The sequence below is a fragment of the Plecotus auritus genome (assembly GCF_963455305.1).
Source record: "Plecotus auritus genome assembly, chromosome: 5".
NCBI classification, from domain to species: domain Eukaryota; kingdom Metazoa; phylum Chordata; class Mammalia; order Chiroptera; family Vespertilionidae; genus Plecotus; species Plecotus auritus.
In genome coordinates this window covers 128,258,548-128,281,080 of record NC_137776.1, presented here as the reverse complement: position 1 = coordinate 128,281,080, position 22,533 = coordinate 128,258,548, and the positions used below count along the sequence as shown (strand labels likewise).

The following is a 22,533-nucleotide window of genomic DNA, read 5'->3' as shown; positions in this document are numbered from 1 at the left end:
CGTATTTTTCCCCTCCTCCATCAAATTTGGAACATTTTCTGTAATCCCATTCAAATTTTTTAGTGACAAAATTTCCAGTCTTTCCAGTATTCCGAATCCCCATATGAAAAGTTAAGGTCCTATTACCAATAACTTTTTCTTTTTTCCATTTGCATGTTGAAAATAGGTAACCTAAGTAGCAACATCTCTAAAAATCAATGGAAAAATATCCTCAGGTGATTAACCAAAAACAAACAAAACAAACAAAACAAACAAACAAAAAAACACACCAAAAACTACAATGAAGGATGAAAATAAAAATTATCCTAATTTAACACAGAGGACTGGGGAAGAGAGATGATACGAGTGATGAATATTGTACAATTTCCTGTTTACTTTTAAAGCTAGATACTTAGCTATTATTCAAGCAATGGGGGTTTTAGATTGACTAAGAAACCTCTTACTAGGTTTAATAACCCTCATTCCAAATGTAGATTATTTAAAAAATTAAGAAGTGGCACATTCACTTCACCAACCAATGAGACTCTGCAGTTTGCAGTTCTCCTGGGATGATTTCTGCTTCCTGTTCTAGTACAAATTATGAGAAAATTTATAGAATGAGAAAGAAAGAGGGCACTTTACAAGTTATTCTTAAAGCCGGTATGTGAATTAATACTAGGGATGGCACTCCAGATGACCTCCACAATTCCACTATATGGACCACACAGCCCTTAAGTTACACTGACTTTACTATCTATATATATAAAAGCCTAAGCGACTGAACGACCGGAACGACCGGTTGCTATGACGTGCACTGACCACCTGGGGGCAGACGCTCAGCACAGGAGCTGCCCCCTGGTGGTCAGTGCACTCCCACAGTGAGAGTGCCATTCAGCTGAGACCTGTACCTGCAGCCCACCGGCCTGCCAGCAGCCACTCACTCCCTCAGTAGTCCTGCAGGTCCAATCTCCGGAGAACGGGCCAGGCACCGTCGGACCACTGCCACTGGCCCGATCCCAAAAGCACCGCTGGCCTCCTGGAAGTAGGTCTTGGGCACCGCGGCCGCTTCCCCTCCCCAGACACTCCACAAGGAAGAAACAATATAAAAGTGGCCGCCAGGTGGCTCCTGACAACCGGTGTGAATGTCAGCGGGACAGATCTGGATCCCGGGCCAGCAAGGGCATCCCACCGCCCACTTGGAGAGCCGATGGAGTCCCGCCTCCCCCCCTCCCTCTTCAGGGACCCCACCAATACATGAATTCGTGCACTGGGCCTCTAGTATTAACAATATTTGTGCCGTTTATCAAGTGCCATTCTGTGCAGATACCTTATCTCATTTGATCCTAGTAGAGCTTCAAGAGAGATGGTCTCAATCCTATTTTATAGTCCAGGTGGTAGAGGCTCAGAGAGGTCAGCTACCTTCCAGTCAAGAGCCAAGCCAGGGTAGCACCCGGGGGCCCATGCTGTTTACACTACATCTCAGAAAAATCTAGAGTTCCTTCAGCATAAGACACTCATCAGCTATGACTTACATTCATGCAAGGCGTCAAAGTGGGAGCTCAGACATTTGGGATTTCATTACATAGTTACCTGTAACGTACACAAAGGAAAAGCTTTAGTAAAAAGTCAACTACTTAACAGAAGGAATAATAGTCAGGATCTTACAAATAAATGTAAATGGATGGGATATAATTCTTACCCATTTGTTCTCCAAATGACAATAAAAATCTTGAACATATACTTCCTTTATTAACCCTGAGATTAAAGCTTAACGGATGAAGACATTATATGCTCCTTACCCTTTAAAACAAATAATTTTTCAAAAATGAACCAGCATCTTTTATCACAAAATGAACACTGCACCAGATCTTGACAGAAACTGTCTGAAAAAGAATATTTTACTTTTCCTTTGTTTTTAAAAGGTAAGTAACAAATATAAACCTAAGAAAAATAACAGTTTTGTGGAACAAATATTATAAAAGCATTTAAAATCACTCTCAAGCTAAAATGAGAGATTGCTGGCTGTGCTTTTACCAGCATAGGTATCCAACTGCAACAAAATGAAGTTCATAGAAATTCACTCCTTACATGAAGACAATGCATAGTAAGTTTTAAAAAGACCAGTGACATCTCTGAAGTATCTGTAGCAAAAACATATTTGCTTAATTACAGCAACATATTTACTGGAGTAGCTACTTCTTAAAGAATTGAACAAGTTTATAAATACCTGTTCGGTAATTGGTTAATCCAGTTTGTACCTAGAGTAAAAAACCAAATTAACTTATTTATGACTCTATCAATAAACTTAAACTAATATGAAGAAATTAAAAAGTAAAAGTGTAAACTTAAGTACTTTCTTACTGGTTTGATAAAAAACTTTTTCTAATGGGACCAACATATTTTATTATATTTACAGAAAGGACAAAGAACATGATTATAATAATGACTTGTTTTTAAAATTAGGTAAACATTTATTTCACTTAACTTATAGAATTGTGGTTTCTTCCTTTAAAAAGTAAGCATGCTAGGCTGTGTTTTTGTGTATTGTGTTGCCTTACAACAGCAATTTTCAACCTGTGTGCAGCAAAAATTTTTAAAACATGCAATACCTGACTATTTAGTCTGGGGCACTGACCTCTTTTCCCCTAGATTGTCAAATAAAAAAAATGACAACTAACACAACAATACCTGCTTAATAGGAATGAATAAAAATTATACCAATTTATTGGTGAGGTTGGCAAAAAATATGTTTTGTGGTGTGACTCAGAATTTTAGTAATTAGCTTGTGTCATGAGATGAAAAAAGGTTGAAAATCGCTGCCTTACGCAAACTTGTCTGGAGCCAGTGGATGAACATATTTTAGACTCAGTTGAGAGATTTTTATCAGTACACTTAAAGGCAGCAGGGAGCATAATTAGGTGCGCCTGCCATCTGCATAGCCCTCCAGGTGCAAGAGGAATTAGCTTTATTTAATATTACCACAACATTAATTTTACTCCATTAATTTATGTCATGTGTCCTTTATTTCAAACTCGGATTGCCAACACTAAAGCACTGAAGGTGATGACCCAATTCTGGTCTTAGTGAAAGCCTGATAAACAAAATCTTAAACAAGCTCATTAACTAAGAACACTTTCAAGAACAGAAATTGACTGGCTTGGATTCATATTTTTAAAGCGTCTATAAACAAGACCTTTTTGATTTGAGTACCGTAGAGTCTTTCCAAAGAGAGTAAATCATGCGATGATCATTTTAAGTGGCACTGACAAGGCACTAGAAGACTGAATCACATATTGAAGAAGGTGTGCTATTGAAGTCCAGGCGAGAATCTCTATTGAGTCACCACCACCATTCTAACATTTGCCCCTCTCCCTTTCTAACAAGTTCTGGTCCTTGTGAGGCAACAGTCTCTTCGTAGAATTTAAGAACATGGCTTTTGTCATAGTTACTTTCTATTTATGCAAATGCATTGATTTCTGTAAAATGTATTGCTTTTTCATTCAAGGTAGTGAGATACAATTCCTCTTGTAAGCACATTTAAGTTAAAAATCAGTTTACTTTAAAGGAAAATATTTAATAATTAACAGTAGCGTTATATGAGGACATGGGAAGCACTATGAAGGATTACAAATCAAATTCTGGTATAAGTTGATCTGCATGCAACTTCAGAAAAGAACATGATCATACAATAATGAGAATTGAAGGCCATGAAATAAAACTATTGCATTTATATTATTCTATGTCTTCCAGGATATAATACGTACCACAACTACAACCATTTCTCGATAGCTTATCTTGTACATGGTATTAATGTGTGATAAATAGTCGCCTAATTTTCCAAAGCAAGGTAACTTTGTAAGTTCTACTGCATGGAATAATGTACCTTTCGGTTAATTAAATTTAAGAGAGTGGAACTTTGAATGCCAAATATTTCAAGGTAGACGCAAGTGAAAAAAATCTTAATTTCTAGTACATTGATAACAAAGGGAGAGAGAAAAAGTATGTTTACCAAGGGTAACTTTATTTCTGAAAATCTGCACAGAAGGTGGAGAATGGGGGAGCGGAGAAGAAAGGGTCACATCGTAGTCACAAACGACACAACCTTCTGAACAAACTTCCGGTGCTAAATGAGCATGGAAGCTCCCTCCCGAGGCGGCCTGAGCACGCAGGATGGTAGCACTTCTGGCAACTTCCAAGAAACATTTTCATTGAGAGATCCCGAGCTCACAATCACAGACTTTCCTCCTTCTAGACAGCATTCTTGTAACCGGCCTATGACTGAACTCTCTTTACTGGACGGATACATATAATTCTTAGACAAGTAATATAATTACTTTCTAATTTATATCAAAATGGACAATTATGTAATACCTGTATGTTGAAGGGAAAAAGAAGCTGCAGTGCCAAGTATATAAAAATCACTCTAAGGCCCGACCAATGTGGCTCAATGGTTGAGTGGAGTGCCAACCTATGAACCAGGAGGTCATGGTTCGATTCCCAGTCAGTGCACATGCCTAGGTTGAGGGCTCGATCCTCAAGTGGGGGCTTGGAGGAGGCAGCCAATCAATTATTTTCTGGCATCACTGATGTTTCTCTCTCTCCCTCTCTGAAATCAATAAAAAAATATATATATTTTAAAAATCACTCTAAGAACATTTGCTATAATTTTCATGCTCTTTCATTTAGAAATTTTCTTACCACAAACATTTCTTTTTTTTCCTCTTTAGATGAAAGAGGCCAATCCCAGGTTACAAAAATATTCCGTTAAACATTCATTCCTACTAGACAATGTTGAGGAACATCTCTGCACAAATCAAATGCATTCCAGAATAGTGGTGGCTGACATGAAACAACACACCAGGGCTGCTGAAAGCAGGTGATGATGGTTTTGACATTCCCACATCTAGACACAAAAAAAGGAAAAAGAAGAAAGCCTATTTACTCCCATCTCCCTGCAGGCATCCTTCCAACTCCTCCGTTCACTCCCACAAGAGATCTGAAGAAAGGCTCTCAATCCCTGGGAAGCATTCATCCTCAGACAAGTTCGCTGACCAGATCAGAGGCAGGAGGGAAAGGTCCCTTTGCTTCTTCAAATCTATCAAAATCTGCCTGATCGAGATTCATAAAAACAAACCAAGCAAGCAAGGAAACAATAACAAATACCTCTCCATTAGCTTGTTTCATCTTTCATGAATTTTTATGTTTTTATGCTTCCATCTCAATCATTGTTCTGATGTATGAATTCCACTGACTGGCTACAGCTCATTGCTACTCCTGCTGTTACATATCGGCCAGTGCTGAAGGTGAAACCATCATCATCATCATCACCACCACCACCACCACCACCACCACCACCACCACCACCACCACCACCACCACGAGCCATTTGGAGGGGTCACAAAGAACACCAGAAATGTGGGGTATTCTCCACTGTGATTTAATGGCATAAGCAATTATATTGAAGCAATTACGGTCAATCCACTATCTTGAGTTGTGCACGGCATTAACACTATAAAATTCATGCCTTCAATCTCTTCATGCAAACACTTTCTTCCTTCACTACACAGAACTCTTATATTTCCAGAAAAAATGATATAGAAAGCATAAGCCTTTGTCATTTCTTTCCAAAGCTGATGAATCTATCTTATTTTCCTCTTATTATTTTTCTTTCCCCCTTCCTTCCTTCCTTCCCTCCCATTCTTCCTCTCATGTGCTTCAATTTGTTAATTAACGGAAATTCAGAAGGGGAGTTTTACCCAAGTGTTTTTATATCCCTGCAGTAGCATTCTCACTGTTTCTTTCTTTTCTTTTTCTTTTTGCATTTAGTATGCAGGTTGGAGCTAGCTAACTAAAACAAGGTAATACCGTGAAATGATCTGTAATTCAGTCATTCATATGTTCAACAAAAATGTATAGAGCCTCTCCTACTAGACAGACACAGACAGTAGCTGAGGATTTAAAAATATTTAAAATACTGTACTAGTTTCCCAGGGCTTCCATAACAAAACACCACCAACTAGACAACATATAACAGCAGAAGTGCATTCTTTCACAGTGCTGGAGGCCAGAAGTCTGAAATCAAGGTGAAAAGCTCCCTCTGAAGACCCTAGAGAAAAATCCTTCCGTTTCTCCAACCACTGTGGTCCCAGGAGTTCTCTTTCCCCCCTCATCTTTACACGGTCTGCTACAAAGGACTTAAGGCCCACTGTAATCCAGTATGACTTCACCTTAATTTAACTATTACATCTGCAAAGACTCTATTTCCAGGTAAGGTCACAGTTCGAGGTTCCTGATGAACTCGGGGGTAGGTATCAGGCTGGTAGAGATACCCGCTGAGCTGTTCTCCTTAGGATACTCCCACACATTTACTCACACTTTACTTTGGTTTGTTAACTTGTCTCCCTAGAATCTGACATAGTGTCCTTCATAAAAATCTCTGCTAGTTAAAACTTACAAAGGAGGGTAGCTCAGCTTCCAGTGGCCCACCTGACATACTTTCATGATGGAGGGCCATTAAGGGATGACTAAGAAGCTAGATGTGTCACTGAGATACTAAAATGAATTTTGTTCCATCAAGTACCTCCGTTTACAATGATTGGTTAACAAGGAGAATAGCTCCCAAATTGCCCATGTGTAGAGTTGTCCACTCATTTTATGTAACTAAGAATCACAGAATTCTTATATTTTAGAACTAGATACACATTTTGAGACAAAATAGGCTATCATTTTACAGATGAGATGAATCAGAGGAAATGCACATGTTCATTAGCTAATTAAGGGCAGAATCAATACAACACAAGTTCCCCATCCTTGCTCAGTGTTCAAAGCAGACATTTCATGCTTGTTAATATAATTTTCATTATGACTTTTCCATCTGAATACACTTCATCTTGGACTCCCCTAAAGAACAACTTATAATATTACTGCATTAATAGCGTCTCTGAAAACCACGCACAGGCAGACACTTCTCTTTCTATAACGCTGCTTATCTTCCTCTGCTCCATGAGGAGTCCGTCTTCAGCATCAGTAACAATTCTGGATGTAAAGAATATTGAGCTTTTCATAATACCACCATCTAAAGTTCCCCTAACCATAACTATGGATGCCACAAGTTCAGTTAGATATAATAAAAAGCAATTTTAAATTATAAACCTTGAACAACATAACAAAATTTTTCCCCAGTAAAAAGAACAAACAAAAAAATATGCCTGCTTCTTTATTCGTGTACCATGAAACTTCTTCTTTATTCACTTCAATTCTGCATTTACACAAAAGTGCTGCAATAAAATATCTGTACACTACCTCTGTTACAAATATAGATAATATTTAAAGTGACTTTATATATTCTAATGTAGGAGTTTCACACTCTAAAATGGGAATGAACACATGATAACTCCTCACCAGTTGTCTCAATAAACAGCTCCATCTGTTTCCCTTAGTCTGAAACCATTGTATTATAAGATGTTAATATAAAGCAATGGGATAAAGTTATGTTAATCCCCTTTAATTTTTCTATCGATTTTCTAATGGCATACAACCAAAATAATTACGAACACATTGCTTTCTTCTCTCTCATTAAGATGATACTAACTGAAAAGCCACTGCACAGCGCGTGAACGCGTTTTTAGTGTTGCATCCGTTAGAGCCAGCGCTGGGGTGCTGAGCGCCTTCGATGTTCCTCCACAGTTAGCACAGCTGCTTTCAAGCGAAATGACAGTCAGTGCAGGGTGGCATCATCCTCTCACTTGTGGAATCACAGGAACATTTTATAACAGGTCGGAAATGAAAACGACCATGGAGATGTGCCTCAAATGTTTTCTTTACAAACTTAGGGACACTGCTTTAGATATTTGCTCTTTCCTCCATCTCAGAAACCCACTTTCAGAGGGAACAATATGTGTGTATATTAAAGGTGGGAGATGTAACTTTTTATAATATTCAAATATTTTAAATACTGAGTATTTTTTTAAAATTGTAATAGAAAAAAAACTGATTTTTTTTTTCAGTTAGTAATAGGGAGGGGGTAGATTGACAGAACGAGGCATTTTTACAAAACTTGACATTTCCTTCTTTATTTTATATTTTCATTTTCACCCTGACTAAAGCCATTTCTCATGGTTAGCTTTAGAATTATTTTATTTTCTTCCTCTACTAACCAGTTTAGCATGTAATAATTCTTGCCCGTGTCACTATACAATGTCAGGTGTCTTCCGGAAGAACGAGTGATTTCACTATGCAAATAGTCCTACCTTTGAGTTTACGGTCACCATAGGTAAGGAGGGAGGGAAACATGAGGCTAGGCTGTCAGTGAGAAAATCACTGGCACGTGCCAGTGACACACGTAAATGGCGTCTTCCCTACAGCCTTGAAGAGCATGAGGAACTCAGCGTGGGAAAGGCACCCACAGGGCCAGTTCTGTTCTCCCCACAGGGTGGGATGGGAGCAAGGGGTTGCGTTGGCTCAATTCTGGAGGCCGCTTCAGGAGAGAACCATCAGGGTGACAGTGCCTTTCGTCCGCTTCAGGATGGCCACGGCTTCTTCGTGGGTCACCCCTTCCAGACTCTGCCCATTGACGGCGATGATCTGATCACCCCTTTTCAGACGCCCATCTTCGGAGGCTGCTCCCTGCAAATGTAAAGTAGGCTTGATGACTTCTCAAAAAATGCTGCCTCACAGGCTTACAACAGAACAAGACCTGAGCAAGAATGTAAGTGGACCTGCAGGTCCACCCAGCTCTCCGTGCTCCTGGGGTGCTCCACAGCCCCTCAGCAATCATGAACATACACAAAGGAGACCTTTCTCCTAAATGGTTCTAGCAATGAAATTCCCATTTGAGAGAGAATTTAGCAGTCAATAGATTGGCTGAATGGTTTGTTTGGCTCTTCAGCATAGCAGGTAGGAACCCAAATTAATAAAGAGTATTTGGGAATTTGCCTAGTAGAAATGATTTCATAGAATCTAGGATTTTTTTTTTTTATCCTGCAGAAAGAAAACTAAGGATTAGGTGGGAACAAGAGCAGTTTTTAAAATAGGATAAGGGCATGAGGGCTGTGAAACCCAAAGGTTTGCAGAAGCATAAAGTCCATGTGTACGTTGACAAGGGCAGGGCAAGGCACAAATCCTGCCAATTCTAACATAAATTCTCTCTGTGGTTTTAAAAAGGCAGCTCATGCTCGCTGGTTCTTTACTTCCCAAGGGGAGGTGGAGTGCTCATATTCTTTGTGGGCCCTGATGATTAAGACTAAACACAGACATTGCTGTTTAAGAAAGAACCACATCTTAAGACATGCTTATGGGAGGCGTTTATGCAATTAAATATAAGATTAAAACACTGAGAAGTTAATGAGAATCCATAATGATGAAATTCTTAAAATATGTTCTAACTAGCATGCCTTAAATAAACTGCTCCCAGGCTGAGGAAAAGGACTGCGTGACTCTTCTATTCACTGGCAAAAATGTTTGTATTCTTGGACTTACCGGTGGCTTTTAAAAAAATCTCATAAATTAAGTCTATAGCTTGATTGCCATATATACAGCACTTTAAACTAGTTAAAATAATTTTTTTTCCAAAATAATAGAATGAAACCTCCATTGGTAGGCACTTTATAGACCACAGCACTAATCTCAAGCCCCTGTCGCAAATCATTCCATAGGTTTGATAAAAGTGGTGTTCCTTTGCTGTGTAAAAATTTCAGATTCTAGATTTTCTCCTATAGGAAATTTTGTTCCAATTTTGTAGCTCCTCAAAAATGCCTTAACAATATATTAACAAATAATTATATGGGTTTAAATTATTTTAATACTTCATCGATGCCACAGTAACTTTATTCTTTCTTATTCTAAACATTCTTAACACAGAACAGATTTTTATATACTTACAACTATATACTAATGGTTTTTCTTTTTAAAAAAATTAAATCCCTTAATTGCAAATTCTGATTTATTGCAGGTGACAGAGCTTCTGGATACTCTTCAAAATATTTTAGTTATTATTTTTCTATTTTATTCAATGACATTAAACTGCAAAATAAATGCCCAATTAATCTGCATATCTATTTTATATACTTCTCTGTTCCTGTTTTATATTTCACAACAAAAAAATACCAAAAAAAGAGAAATGCCAGCATATTAGAGCATACATATTTAAAGTGCCCTATTTTCCAAGACATTCAGTCACATGCCACTTGTTTTCAAAAGAAAAAAATCAGGCGTTACTGTCTAATGGTCATTAATATTTTCCTGTATATTGTCAAGAATTCCCATGGAATTTCAGTTTGAGCCTATTTTCCTTAAAACATAACTAAACCTCAAATTGTACAAAAATATTTAATGATCCATTCCTGTAGGGAGTTCCAAAAGAAAATGATCAACTGCTAACCATTTGGTGTTACCTCGGGCCATAAACTAATAAGCCAGCTGCTGACCACAATTAATGAATGTTTAGTGGGGGGGAGAGGGTGGTTAAAATTTGCAATCTTACCTTCGCAAATACTGTTTTAACGTAAATGGGTAAGTCTCCGTGAGGGCTGCCGTACCCTCCTACTATACTGAAGCCCAAGCCATCTGGTCCTCGGTCCAGTGTAATAGACTTGCACTGAGGAGGTCTATAGTAAAAAGAAGGAAAAAAAGTGTTTGGATTAAAAGAATTTACATATTACTGTGCACCTGCAAGTTAAGGATTGTCAAAAACTAGCATCATTCTCTGTGTTATTGATGGTGAGTACATTACGGGTGTTTTGGGCATGCTTGAATTGTCAGTCAGTGTGTGCTGCGCTCAGCATTTTAAATTTACATAATCCAATGAAATTCTATTTAACACCCTAACTCTATTACTCATTATCAGTTCTCTTACCCGTGGTCGGCAAACTGTGGCTCGCGAGCCACATGCGGCTCTTTGGCCCCTTGAGTGTGGCTCTTCCACAAAATACCACGGCCTGGGTGAGTCTATTTTGAAGAAGTGGCGTTAGAAGAAGTTTAAATTTAAAAAATTTGGCTCTCAAAAGAAATTTCAATTGTTGTACTGTTGATATTTGGCTCTGTTGACTAATGAGTTTGCCGACCACTGTCTTAAACTAACATATTCACAGCAGGTGCTCATTGCACGGAAAAACTCATTCTTTTTCCAGTTTAGTTAAAGTGAGAGAGCTGCCCTAGCCCATTTGGCTCAGTGGATAGAGCATTGGCCTGTGGACTAAAGGGTCACAGGTTCGATTCCAGTCAAGGACATATGCCTGGGTTGCAGGCTCTATCCCCAGTAGGGGGTGTGCAGGAGGCAGCCGATCAGTGAGTCTCTCTCATCATTGATGTTTCTATCTCTCTCTCCCTCTCCCTTCTTCTCTGAAATCAATAAAAATATATAAAATAAAATAAAATAAAATGAGAGGGCTAAAGTGTAGAGGACCATCTTGGAATAAGTCATAAACACCAGTATTCCCAAGCTCTGAGAGAAAAATCAATGATCAATAATGTAAAAGCTGAATCAAGTTATTTAAAAACTAGAGGCCCAATGCACAAAGACTTGTACAAGAATGGGCCTTCCTTCCCCTGACTGCTGGCACCGCCTTCGCTCCAGCCGGAGCCACCTTTCTGCCTTTGCTCTGGCCTGGAGCCACCTTTCTGCCTTTGCTCCAGCCCGGAGCTGCCTTTCCACCTTCCCATGCTGCCCAGAGTGTCCCGCCCCTGCCGCTAGGTGCCTGTGTATGCAGATTAACCCGCCATCTTTGTTGGGTTAATTTGCATACTCACTCCTGATTGGCATTGCGAAGGTACGGTCAATTTGCATCTTTCTCTTTTATTAGTGTAGATGCTAATATGCTCCTCTCTTCTCCTCTCTTTATGTTCTAATTCTTTTGTCCTCAGGTGGTGAATAACTGAATTTTTTAATAAAAAAGATAATTGAGTAGGCAATGTTGGAATTTTTAAAAGGACAGGTCTGGCTTGTTCATTTGTCACACAGGGTAGTGACATCAAGACTAAAATGTACTCCCCAAAAACTCAGAGCTGACAATGTAAGATGCACAGTGACATGTCTATCTATCTATCTTTGATAAAATAAATCAATGCCATAATTACTTAAAATTTTAGAAACACTTGATTTTTATATTTTATCCCTCATCTCCTTTTATTTCACCTTTATGTGAGTGGTAGGGACATACAGACCATAACATATGAACTCACCCTAGATCATCCTGAAATATACTGCTTGATGTCAACCCAGTCAAAGGAAGACTGGAACTGGCAGGCTCCTGCTGGTGCCCTGTGACCACACTCACATCTCCTCCAGCCACCACCTGTGCGGAGGAGGAGGAGAAAGAGAAAAACACAAGTTCATGTGGCAAAGGATCAGTAATCTTTCTTCAAAAGCCGCATTTGGACTAAAACATGTATTTTATTGTACACTTAATCATTTGTTAATATGATATACAGCCAAAGAGAAAGAAATTTCACAAGGTCCAGAGGCCTCTTTCATGGACAATAAAAATATTTTACTACTTCAATTCTATCAAGATCTTTGATGGTTTCAAACATGGTCTCACATGCAATTAATTTTTAAAGATCTTTAGATTATAAGCCACTTACACCATTCCGGCAATTGACCATTTACTGCTAAGACCTTGCATTTTTCCCTCTTGGATATAATGTGTGAAACAACAAATGCATCAGGATAAATGTGACAGAATGTATTTCTAACCTACTCTCTTAGAACTCTCAATGTAATCATTTATGTTCAAGGGAAATGGTGAATGAAATAAGAGCAGGAGATTTAAGCATTTTTACTGGTTTAACATGAAAGCTCATGTGTCCTCATGCTCCCCATATTCTGAGTCGTGCTTGGGAGAAAAATCTTACCTGCATTTCGATGGAGCCGGAAGCATTTTTCAGTAAGTTAACTGCTTGGGTGTGAGTCATCCCCTCAGTGGAAGTGCCACCAATAGTGACAATCCTATCTCCAACCTGCAAGGAAGAGAAAGAAACAGCCATCTGCAAAAGCAGCTGTGGAGAGAGGGACACTGAGGCCTGAGCAATCCTTTCCTTCCCTACCTTACACACACACATATACTGCTATCAGCAATGGGAATCTACCCAAAGAAACCGCTAATTCCAAGCAGCAGCAACCATAAGACAAAGTTACACATGATGACTGAGTCCTATAGTCTCCAGGGGGAGGGGGAAAATCACTCTTCTCTTTGTTTCTCCTGGATAAGACATTGCTTCCTATTAAAAAAAAAAAAAAAAAAAAAAAAAAGAAGAAGATATCTGATGCTCTTTGGAAACCAGAATTTCTCTGGACATTAGTATTATACACATTACACATGACTATATAAGTCAGGGGTGGGCAAACTGTGACCCAAAGGCCACGTCTGACCCACTGCTTATTTTGGTGAACAAAGTCTACTATACTTACCTGGGTGCACTCATGAGGCAGAGCTAAGTAGTTGTAACAGACCCTCATGTCCACAAGCCCTAAAAGGGCTACTGGCCTATCACAGAAGGGTTTTCTGACCCTTGTGCTGTGTGTGACAATCAATTTTTAAGTGTCGTTCATATATTTAGATATCAAAGGAGACTGGACCACCCCCCATTTAGACATTATTTAAACTCAGAGGTGGCTATGTTTCCAGACCATTTTAACACGAGGCCACACAGATTTTACTTTATAGACGTGAATGGAATATTTACGTGATTTCACAACTGAACGGTTCGCATAAATTCCATCATAGTGCTCCACGTTTGGATAATCCCTCAACTTTGAAGCAAGTTTTGTACAGTTTGACAATTTATGTCATGTTCACAGGAGGCTTGCAGTTTGTGACTTCTTGAAACACAAGAGTATATTCTGGTATTATTTTTTCTGAATTATTGTATTATGCATTTTTATTACAACTGTAAACCTACTTTTGTCCATGCTTATATATTGAACTTTTGCAAAATTGATAATCCAATGCAACATGAATGATCATTTTCAACTTCAAAAAGTTAAATCAGCATTTAAACCAATGAAATGTGTAAGGGAAACATTTTCACCTCATACTGGTATTCTGAAACACTGTTTTCTTTCAACTTCTTCTATAGAGTTTCAAGCAAGTAAAAAATTTAATTTGCTTGCAAATTTGCATACAATAGCAAATTCTCCTTTCTTTTACTTTTCTACATCTTTTACTCAAAGCAAGCCCTGCTGTGGATGGATTCGCTGATTTAAAAGCAAATACAGACATTTAAAACTGCCTGCAACCGGTGGCAGATTCAAAAGGTTTATCAAAACTTTGGCCAAATTTGCAAAGGCGGCCAAGGCCATTAGTTCAACTTACTCTGAGTTTCTGGGTCTGAGCTGCCACCCCATTCGGGTGCATCATTGCAATAAATATAGGAACGTCACCAAGTGGGCTGCCCACTCCTCCAGCAATGCTGATTCCCAGTGAATCAGTAGGCCCCTGCCATGGAATAGAGAGAGTATTTTGGTCAATATAATATTTTAATTGACTTTTGATTTCTTTGGCACAATATTCTATAGTTAACTGATCCTCTAGGTGTAAGGGTGAAAAATGAAGCTCAAAAAATTGCATTACTTTATTTGACACAGGTCCTTCGTGTGATTTAGTTAGGGAAATAAGCATCTGCGAAAGAAATCATACTCGTGAAGTGAAAATCATGTCGTGAACTGACAAAGAGTAGGTAAGCTGATGAAGTGAAAAGGGCACACTTTTTCCAACCAGAGAGACCTGTGTTCAAAGCCAGGAACCCCCACTTACAGACACTGGGACCTGGAACAAGTCCACTCCTCTCAATGAATAGTAGACATTCACTCACAAAGCGCTGCAGTGCACATTAAATGAGAGGGTGATGGGGGCACAGAGCATTTACAAGAGTGTTCAGCACACAGAAAAGGCTCAATAAATCGTAGCTGCTTTTATCTTCTCTCTGGTGCACGGCTGTCAAGGGAATCTGTTTCTGGAAATAGGAACTATCTGCTGAAGGCGACGGCCTACTCATCAGTGAGAGGTCGGGGCTATGCTGATGCCGTTTCTGACAATATAGCATGTGCCAACAATGACTTTTCAAACAAGGAACTATAATGAGAAAATTCAGCTAAGACTGACTGAGCTATTTCTCCTGTGTGTCGTACATAACTTTTCAGCCGGATCAAAAGTAAGGTAGCTTCTAGGAAAACACCTATGCAGGTGCCTGTGAAGTCAACAGGATTTGCACTGTTTTCTTCCCCCCACAAACCCCCGAGTTACCTTTTTTATTTCAACTGTTCTTAATCCCTGTATTTCTGATGCCACTATAAAGGTGAAAAAGACAAAATATGGTTATTAAAGCATTTTTAAAATTCAGTCAATGTCTGAAGCTGGATGGGACTAAATGACACACCCTTATTTTTTTTTAAAGGGCTCTAAAGCTGCTAGAAACCATGATTAAGTCTGTCTCACACAAGAACTCTTTATTTCTCCAGTTGGAAAAATGCACACACCATCCCATTTCTTCCTTCTTATTTCAAGCACGAGTTATTTAACTGAATAATCCCGTTTGAGTGAGACAAGGACAGAATGTGTTTTGGACAAAAAGACACATGTGCACAGCTGAGAGGAATAAAGTCATGGATGCATTAAAAAGAATTCACGGACAGAAATGCCTAAGTTTCTAGAATATTAGTCATATTGCAAACAGAGAATGCCATATGGTTATTTTCTTCAATTTGAACAACTTTCAATGGATGCTTCAAGCCAAAACCCCTCTGCATCATGATTTCATGTAATTAAAACACAGGAGGATCATATTAATTTTCTCAATCAAAAATTTTGCAGTCCTCATGGAAAAGGAAGGCTTCTCTTAATGGCATCTTCTGATTAATTGGTGTTACATAAAACAGGGGAAATAAAAATCCAATACACCAATAGGCTCAGTAGGAAAAAAAATACAGAATGCGATTCTAATGTTTGGTATGTCTTGTAGGGTAAACATAAAACGGGAAAAACTACTGTAGACATAGCTTCACGTTGTTCTGAGATTTTGCCAACACACATCTTTCCACCTGGAATAGTATGTGGAAAGATTTGGGGGAAAGAGAGCTCAGGGGTAAATTAAAGCAGGAAGGACAATCTGTCAAATTCAAACCAGTAAATCATGCTTAAACATGTAACCGATCTTACATGCGTTCTTCTTTGAGCTACTTTCCAGCGACTCGGCGGCACTGGACCCAGACAGCGGGAAAGTGAAGGACGACAGGCTGCATTCGCTCATCTACACACGCAAAACAGTTATTTTAGCGAGTGTGAAAGAACAATAGCCCCTCCATGCCACTTATTTCAGAATCAATTCTTTTAATGCATCTAGAGAGAAACATCTATTAAGTAACACTGGCATTTGATAATTCGATGGGCATTTAAGCAGTTTCTACTGATTTTATATTCTTTTTAAGGAAGACTTTGCATATTGACCTAAATAAATTGAAGCTAAAAGGATGGATGAAAAAGATTCCAGTCTACCTAAAGTTTTAGTGGATTTTCATAATCTCATTCAAGCTAATCCTCTAAATTTAAACTGATGCTGTACACAGATGGGGCTTAAAGACAGAATTGGGACCAGTCAACAGGAAACTGATGGTCGTCAGTGAGGGGTGAACAAGGGGTCTGCATGGACACATTGATGAAAATGGGCTTCTATCATCAGAAGACAGGACTGAGGAGAGGGGCTTGACAGGAGACCTGAACTGTGGAACACTGTATTTTATACGTGCGAGGTGCATCTGCAGTTCACTTACCTGGGATTCTGTTCAGTTGAGTACTGATGGATCAATGTTAATTATAAAATTCTTTGAAAATATATTACCTTGGTAGGCTTTCCTACATTAACTGGTTAACTTTTGAGATTATGGAAAAAAGAATCATGTCAGAAAATAAATTAAGTTCCTTAGAATATTTACTACTCAAGAGCTACGCCTTGCTTACCTGTGCTTCAGCTCTTGTTCTTCCCTACCTCAAACTCTGCCTCACTGTGCCCAGCTGCGGAGAGCCAGGCCTGTGTCCATGACCCTGAACCAGCCCACAGGCAAGACCATCTTTGAGTTCCTTTTGGCGTGTGGCCTGCATTGCCCAGGTGAATCCCAAAGTTACCTACCTGGCTGCTCTGAGAGGGCCTCCTCTCTGAATGGAATGGTCCAGCTTTGATTCTTCCCACTTCCAAGGTCACTGTGCCTAGGGAACACTGGGGGAGCAGGGGTTTATGGAAATGTTTAAATAAAGTGCTATAGTCATCTTTAGGAGCACTTTTTATTCTTTAAGACTTAATTTCTAAAGGCATGCTCCTTTTGGAATTTCCATAGTCAAGGATACCTTCAATACTTTGTAGAAAGACGCTTTTTTAAAAATAGAATTAGTCAAAGTAGTAACAACAAGCAGCAACAGCCACAACAAATGTCTGTCTTATGACCTCATAATTTACATGGAGACTCATAATTTACACTGAGAACTGGGCAATTATCTCAGGAAACACACTGATTTAGATAGCCTAAATGAACTAAATAACTCAGGTTCTAAAAACAAAACAAACAATAAAGCAACTTATTTTGCTCTTAATAGCAGAGATACTCAGATAAATGGCTGAGCTCTCTATTGTTCCACTGTTCCTGAATAAACAATACTTAAATTAGCCACGTTACCATAAACACAAAACAAGGACTGAAGACCATTTCCCAGTGGCCCTTACGGGAAAGCATTACATCACAGGCTGCAAGAAATGCTACACAGTCTCTGGTGCAGACGCAGCGCAAGGGGGTGTTGGGCTGCTGGGCTTTTGCAGTCAGACACACTATTTTAAATCAGACTGTGATTTACTGGCTGTGAGACCTTAATAGATGTCTAGCTTGATAAGTCTCTACATTTTAAAAATGGAGACCATTCTAGATGGTTGTGATAGGATAACTTCAGACAGTGTCTAGCACAAATTAGTACTTCCATAGGTATTATCATGCTGCTTCTATGACAGGGGTTACAAGAGATGTTTCACTCGTAAATGTATTGATCACAAATCAAATTTTGAAAAATCAAAACCTGACCTGCACTATTCATAAGTTGTTTTTCTGTTTGTTTGGTATTTTGGGGGGAGGGGCAGGAACTTATCAAACTCTTCTTGAATCTACTTATATTTCCAGCTTATATAGCTACAGGGGTTAACAAACTCCATGCATTAATTATTCAATGTGAGAAATTATACCTCTTTCATCTACTTGCAACATATCTCATTTAAATGTCAAGGGAATCTATTATTATAAAAATTTTTTAGCCCTAGCCGGTTTTGTTCAGTGGATAGTGTTGGCCTGCGGACTGAAGGGTCCCAGGTTCGATTCCGGCCAAGGGCACATGCCCAGGATGAAGGCTCGATCCCCAGTAGGGGGCGTGCAGGAGGCAGCCAATCAATGCTTCTCTCTTATCATTGATGTTTCTATCGCTCTCTCCCACTCCCTTCCTCTCTGAAATCAATAAAGAAATTTAAAAAAATTGTTTAAGTCAAATTTTCTATTATAAAAGCAACTCATCTTCTATAGAAAATTTTGAAAATGAAGAAAAGAAGGAGAACCAAGGATTCCACAGTTCCAATAATCACCTCATAATTATCGTTAAAAGACTTATTATAAGATTTTATTTCACATAGATTTTTCTACACTGTAAATAAAATTTTATTTCACCTTCTCTACTATGTTTTTTCATGTTAATTAATACAGTTATCCTGAACATGATTTTGAAACAGATATGCTTGCCATGCACCCTTGCCATAGTTTTGTCAACTGTATAGCTTCCAGTTTTTTTTATTATTACCAATAACACTGCAACAAACCTCATGTGCATGAAGATTTTGTGTATTGAAGATTATTTATTATGGAAATATAGTTTCTTACTTATCTCTTATTAGTGAGAACATTTTAAATAAAGAGGAGTCAGTTCTTGTTGCACTGAGCTAGCTCAAGGTTAAATTCCCCTTCTTCTATATCATGGCACACAATTATTCTGGGCATTTGATTTTTACCTTTAGCAAAGCGGCAACAGCTTCCTGTGTGGCATTACGGACATCTTCTCCGTTCACCATCAGTATCTGGTCTCCCTGCATCAGTCTTCCATCGGCATCTGCAATTCCTCCTTTGACAATGTCTGATACAAAGACGCCAGTGTCATTTCTGCAAACATAATTTTGATTTTCAACATTACCTTTTCTGAACTGTAATGCAATGCTTATTTAATAAAAGGCTGAAGTCTTTTAACTGAAAAATGTACTTTTTACAAGTTTTTTTTTCTTCTCAAATCAACACTGGGGCAATATTATTAGAATTAATTTTTATGATAAATAATAGTTGATGTCTTATAATATATACTATATACTAGAGGCCTGGTGCACAAATTCGTGCACGGGTGGGGTCCCTTGGGCTGGCCGGAGATGAGGGCCAATGGGGGGGGGTGGGGAGGGGGTGGCTGGCCGGCTGCGGGGAGAGACTGTGGGAGGGACCGTGGGAGGTTGGCTGGCTGGCTGGGGTAAGGGACCACAGGAGGTTGGCTGGCTGGGGGGAGGGACTGAGGGAGGTTGGGTGGCCGTGGGAGGTTGGCCGCGGGAGCACACTGACCACCAGGGGGCAGCTCCTGTGTTGAGCATCTACCCCCTGGTGGTCAGTGTGTGTCATAGCAACTGGTCGACCGGTCATTTGGTCGCTTAGTCTTTTATATATATACATTTCATAGATTAAATATGTCTTGCATAAGCATATTTATTCAACAACTATATACTATGTGTAGAAGTGGCTACTACAATACTCATTGTATGGTTCACACAGCTACCAAATGGCAAAATATGAGATGAGAGTCAGTCCTTGGGTATGAAATCTATTATTCTTTCTACATCATAATGAAGCCTTAAACCTGTGCCTATGAAAATATGCTGCTATCATCAACATCATTAACATTAAAAACTAATAACAATTGTGTATCTCAAACTAAGACCATTTGTTACCCCAAACTTAAGTACTCCTGCTGTGCTGCCTTTTATTTTAAATCATTATAGATCTAACTTCCAATCAAGAGAGATTTACGTAAAATGAACAAATACTAACCTATTCCAATATTTCATTAAAAAAAACCTATAAATAAACCAACAACTTCTTGTTGAGATGCAAAGGCAACTGAAAGGTGAACTGCACCACTTGCTCTTGCCAAGGTCGTGGCCTCAAGCCATTTCACCATCTGATCGTCTGCTTTTCCATCTTCAGAATAAAGGTGTTGGAACTTACTGTCCTATATATTTGTTAATATTTCTTATATATAAATATTCAAATAAATTTGGTACTATCTGTTCCCTTTTGATGGCATGCTCTTGTTCATGCTGATCCTCTCCCTGTAATATCCTCCCATCCCCTTTTAGAAACCAACTATCATTTACCACTTCTAGCTTCAGCTCAGGCACCTCTTTCTAAAGAAGTTTCCTAATCTACTTCCCTTAAATAGTCATTTGGTTCATTTCGCCCTTGCTTCCATGGATCCCCACAATGCATTTCTGTCACTCATCAATAGATTCCTTTGTTGTAAGAATGTATTTAATTCTCACTTACCAAACTGAGAGTTTTCTGAGGTCAGGTACCATGTCTTACTTAACTCTGTTCTCCAGAATCTATTTCCCGGCACATGGGCCCATATGTGAGTCACACATCAAAATTCAAAAGTAACAAATAGCTTTTTGTTGGGTACTTTCAAAAGCCCTCAAAATACTCACTGAAAAAGTCCAAAACCAATGTCTTTGGATGTTCCACACTTACAGAACACTAGCTGTTGATAAAGACACTACTACTGCTAGTTCTCTTTAAAATACCTTAGACTTCATCATTTCTGAAAAGTCACTGTGTTTGCCCTTCTCTCACCTTTTACCAACAATACTTAATCCCAGGCCTTTGCCTGGCTTCTTCTGCAGCTCAATGGTGAGCGTGTCACACACATCCTCCTCTTTGTATGGGGCCTCATCTCTGTAGAGTGTCAGGCGCACTCTTTGTGGCGTCTGTCTCAGGACATTTATTGCTTCATCATGTGTCGCCTTTCTCAAGTCAATGCCATTCACCTGTACAGAAATGGGACACGGTCTCTGAGGAGCCCAGTGAGTTAAGGAAAATTAAGGAAGAGGGGGGAGAGGAGAGAAGGGAGGAAAAGGAGTAGAAAGGAAGTGAGGGGGGGAAGGGAGGAAGGAAAAGAGAAATAGACACACAAAGACCACCCTCCCCAGAGTAGCCTTTTCTTTGTTAACTGTAAAGGTCAAATACACAGCATCTGTACCTCTAAAATCTGATCTCCAGCCCACAGTCTTCCATCTTTACATGCTGCTCCTTCCTCATACACTTCATGGATAATAATGGCACCCTAAGGACCCAGACAAGACACACCCATGTTTTATCCCATTTTCCCTAGGGATGGTGAGCAGAAATGGAGTCAAGACACACTGCATTTTTATAGACAGTGATAAGGGTTACACACTCACTGGGTCCATATGTGAGTCACACATCAAAATTCAAAGAAAAGTATAACAACAATGTTTTTGCTAAAAAGGCTCAAAGAAGATTAAACTTCTTTCTAATGATCGAGAGGCTTAAAGAAAAAATGGTTAAATATATAAATCACACACACATATATAATAGATATACATCATTTCTCCTATCCACACATGCAATGATTGGATTTCACAAGCATTTTTGACATTTAGAAAAATTTGCCTAGCCCTGGCCAGGTGGCTCAGTTGGTTGGGCATTGTCTCGTATATCAACAGTGTTTTGGGTTTGATTCCCGGTCAGGGCATATACCTATGTTGCAGTTTTGATCCCAAGTTGGGGAGTGTATGGGAGGCAACCAATTGATGTTTCTCTCTCATATCTATGTTTCTCTCTCCCTTCTTCTCCTACTAAAATCAATAAAAAAGGCATATCCTTGGGTGAGGATTTAAATAAGTAAAATAAAAAAGAAAAATGTGCCTATGAATAATGCATAGATTCCTCTCAGTATGTGTCTATCCCAACCATGTCCAGTAAAAAGTAAATGAAAATACAGCAAGGACTGGTGAGCTCACAGAAATATTTTGAACCTAAAGGTCACAACCACAAGTATAACAGAATCTCACTCAGTCAGACTGGCCAACTCAAAATAAAAACCCCAATCCCCACCCAATTAAATATTTTCCCTACAAATGAAAATAACAAGGAATGATACATTTTTCCAAGCCTTTATATGTAATTTAATAAAATTGATAGAAAGCTCCCTGATAATGCTCTCAGGGCTGGCTGAAGGGGCTGCCTGTGTCTCAAAGCATCTCTGACCATGTCCTCACCAGCAGTGTGTCGGCCCCCCCGACGATGCTCAGGCCCAGCCCTGTTCGCCCTTTGGAAATCTCAATTGTTGTTTCGCAGCCCGGGATGATGGGGCAGGTTGCAGGATCAGAAGCAAAGATTGCTGGTGTTGACGACCTGCTTGTACCTAAACATGAAATGAAATACAGTGATTAGAAGGCATATGCAGTAAACTCACACACTGGTTGTCT

At 39.1% G+C, this 22,533-nt stretch overlaps 1 protein-coding gene across 12 annotated transcripts in view; it reads right to left on the bottom strand.

The window, feature by feature from the left end:
• Nucleotides 1–5,797: 5,797 nt before the first annotated feature.
• The window catches only part of MPDZ (multiple PDZ domain crumbs cell polarity complex component), a 203,992-nt gene continuing 187,256 nt past the window's right edge, over nt 5,798–22,533 (bottom strand). For 9 of the 12 annotated variants that reach the window (XM_080671321.1, XM_080671316.1, XM_080671324.1 and 6 more), the window contains 12 exons: nt 22,324–22,469; nt 21,282–21,365; nt 20,876–21,069; nt 19,003–19,150; nt 17,098–17,184; nt 16,131–16,221; nt 15,219–15,262; nt 14,289–14,411; nt 12,829–12,933; nt 12,157–12,269; nt 10,460–10,583; nt 5,798–8,604 (listed from right to left, as the gene is read on the bottom strand). In XM_080671321.1, coding sequence (XP_080527447.1) covers nt 8,458–8,604; nt 10,460–10,583; nt 12,157–12,269; nt 12,829–12,933; nt 14,289–14,411; nt 15,219–15,262; nt 16,131–16,221; nt 17,098–17,184; nt 19,003–19,150; nt 20,876–21,069; nt 21,282–21,365; nt 22,324–22,469 — 1,406 coding nt within the window. In that variant the 3' untranslated portion in view covers nt 5,798–8,457. The remainder of the gene's footprint in view (nt 8,605–10,459; nt 10,584–12,156; nt 12,270–12,828; nt 12,934–14,288; nt 14,412–15,218; nt 15,263–16,130; nt 16,222–17,097; nt 17,185–19,002; nt 19,151–20,875; nt 21,070–21,281; nt 21,366–22,323; nt 22,470–22,533) is intronic. The other 3 variants (XM_080671323.1, XM_080671317.1, XM_080671319.1) reach the window with 1 other exon arrangement.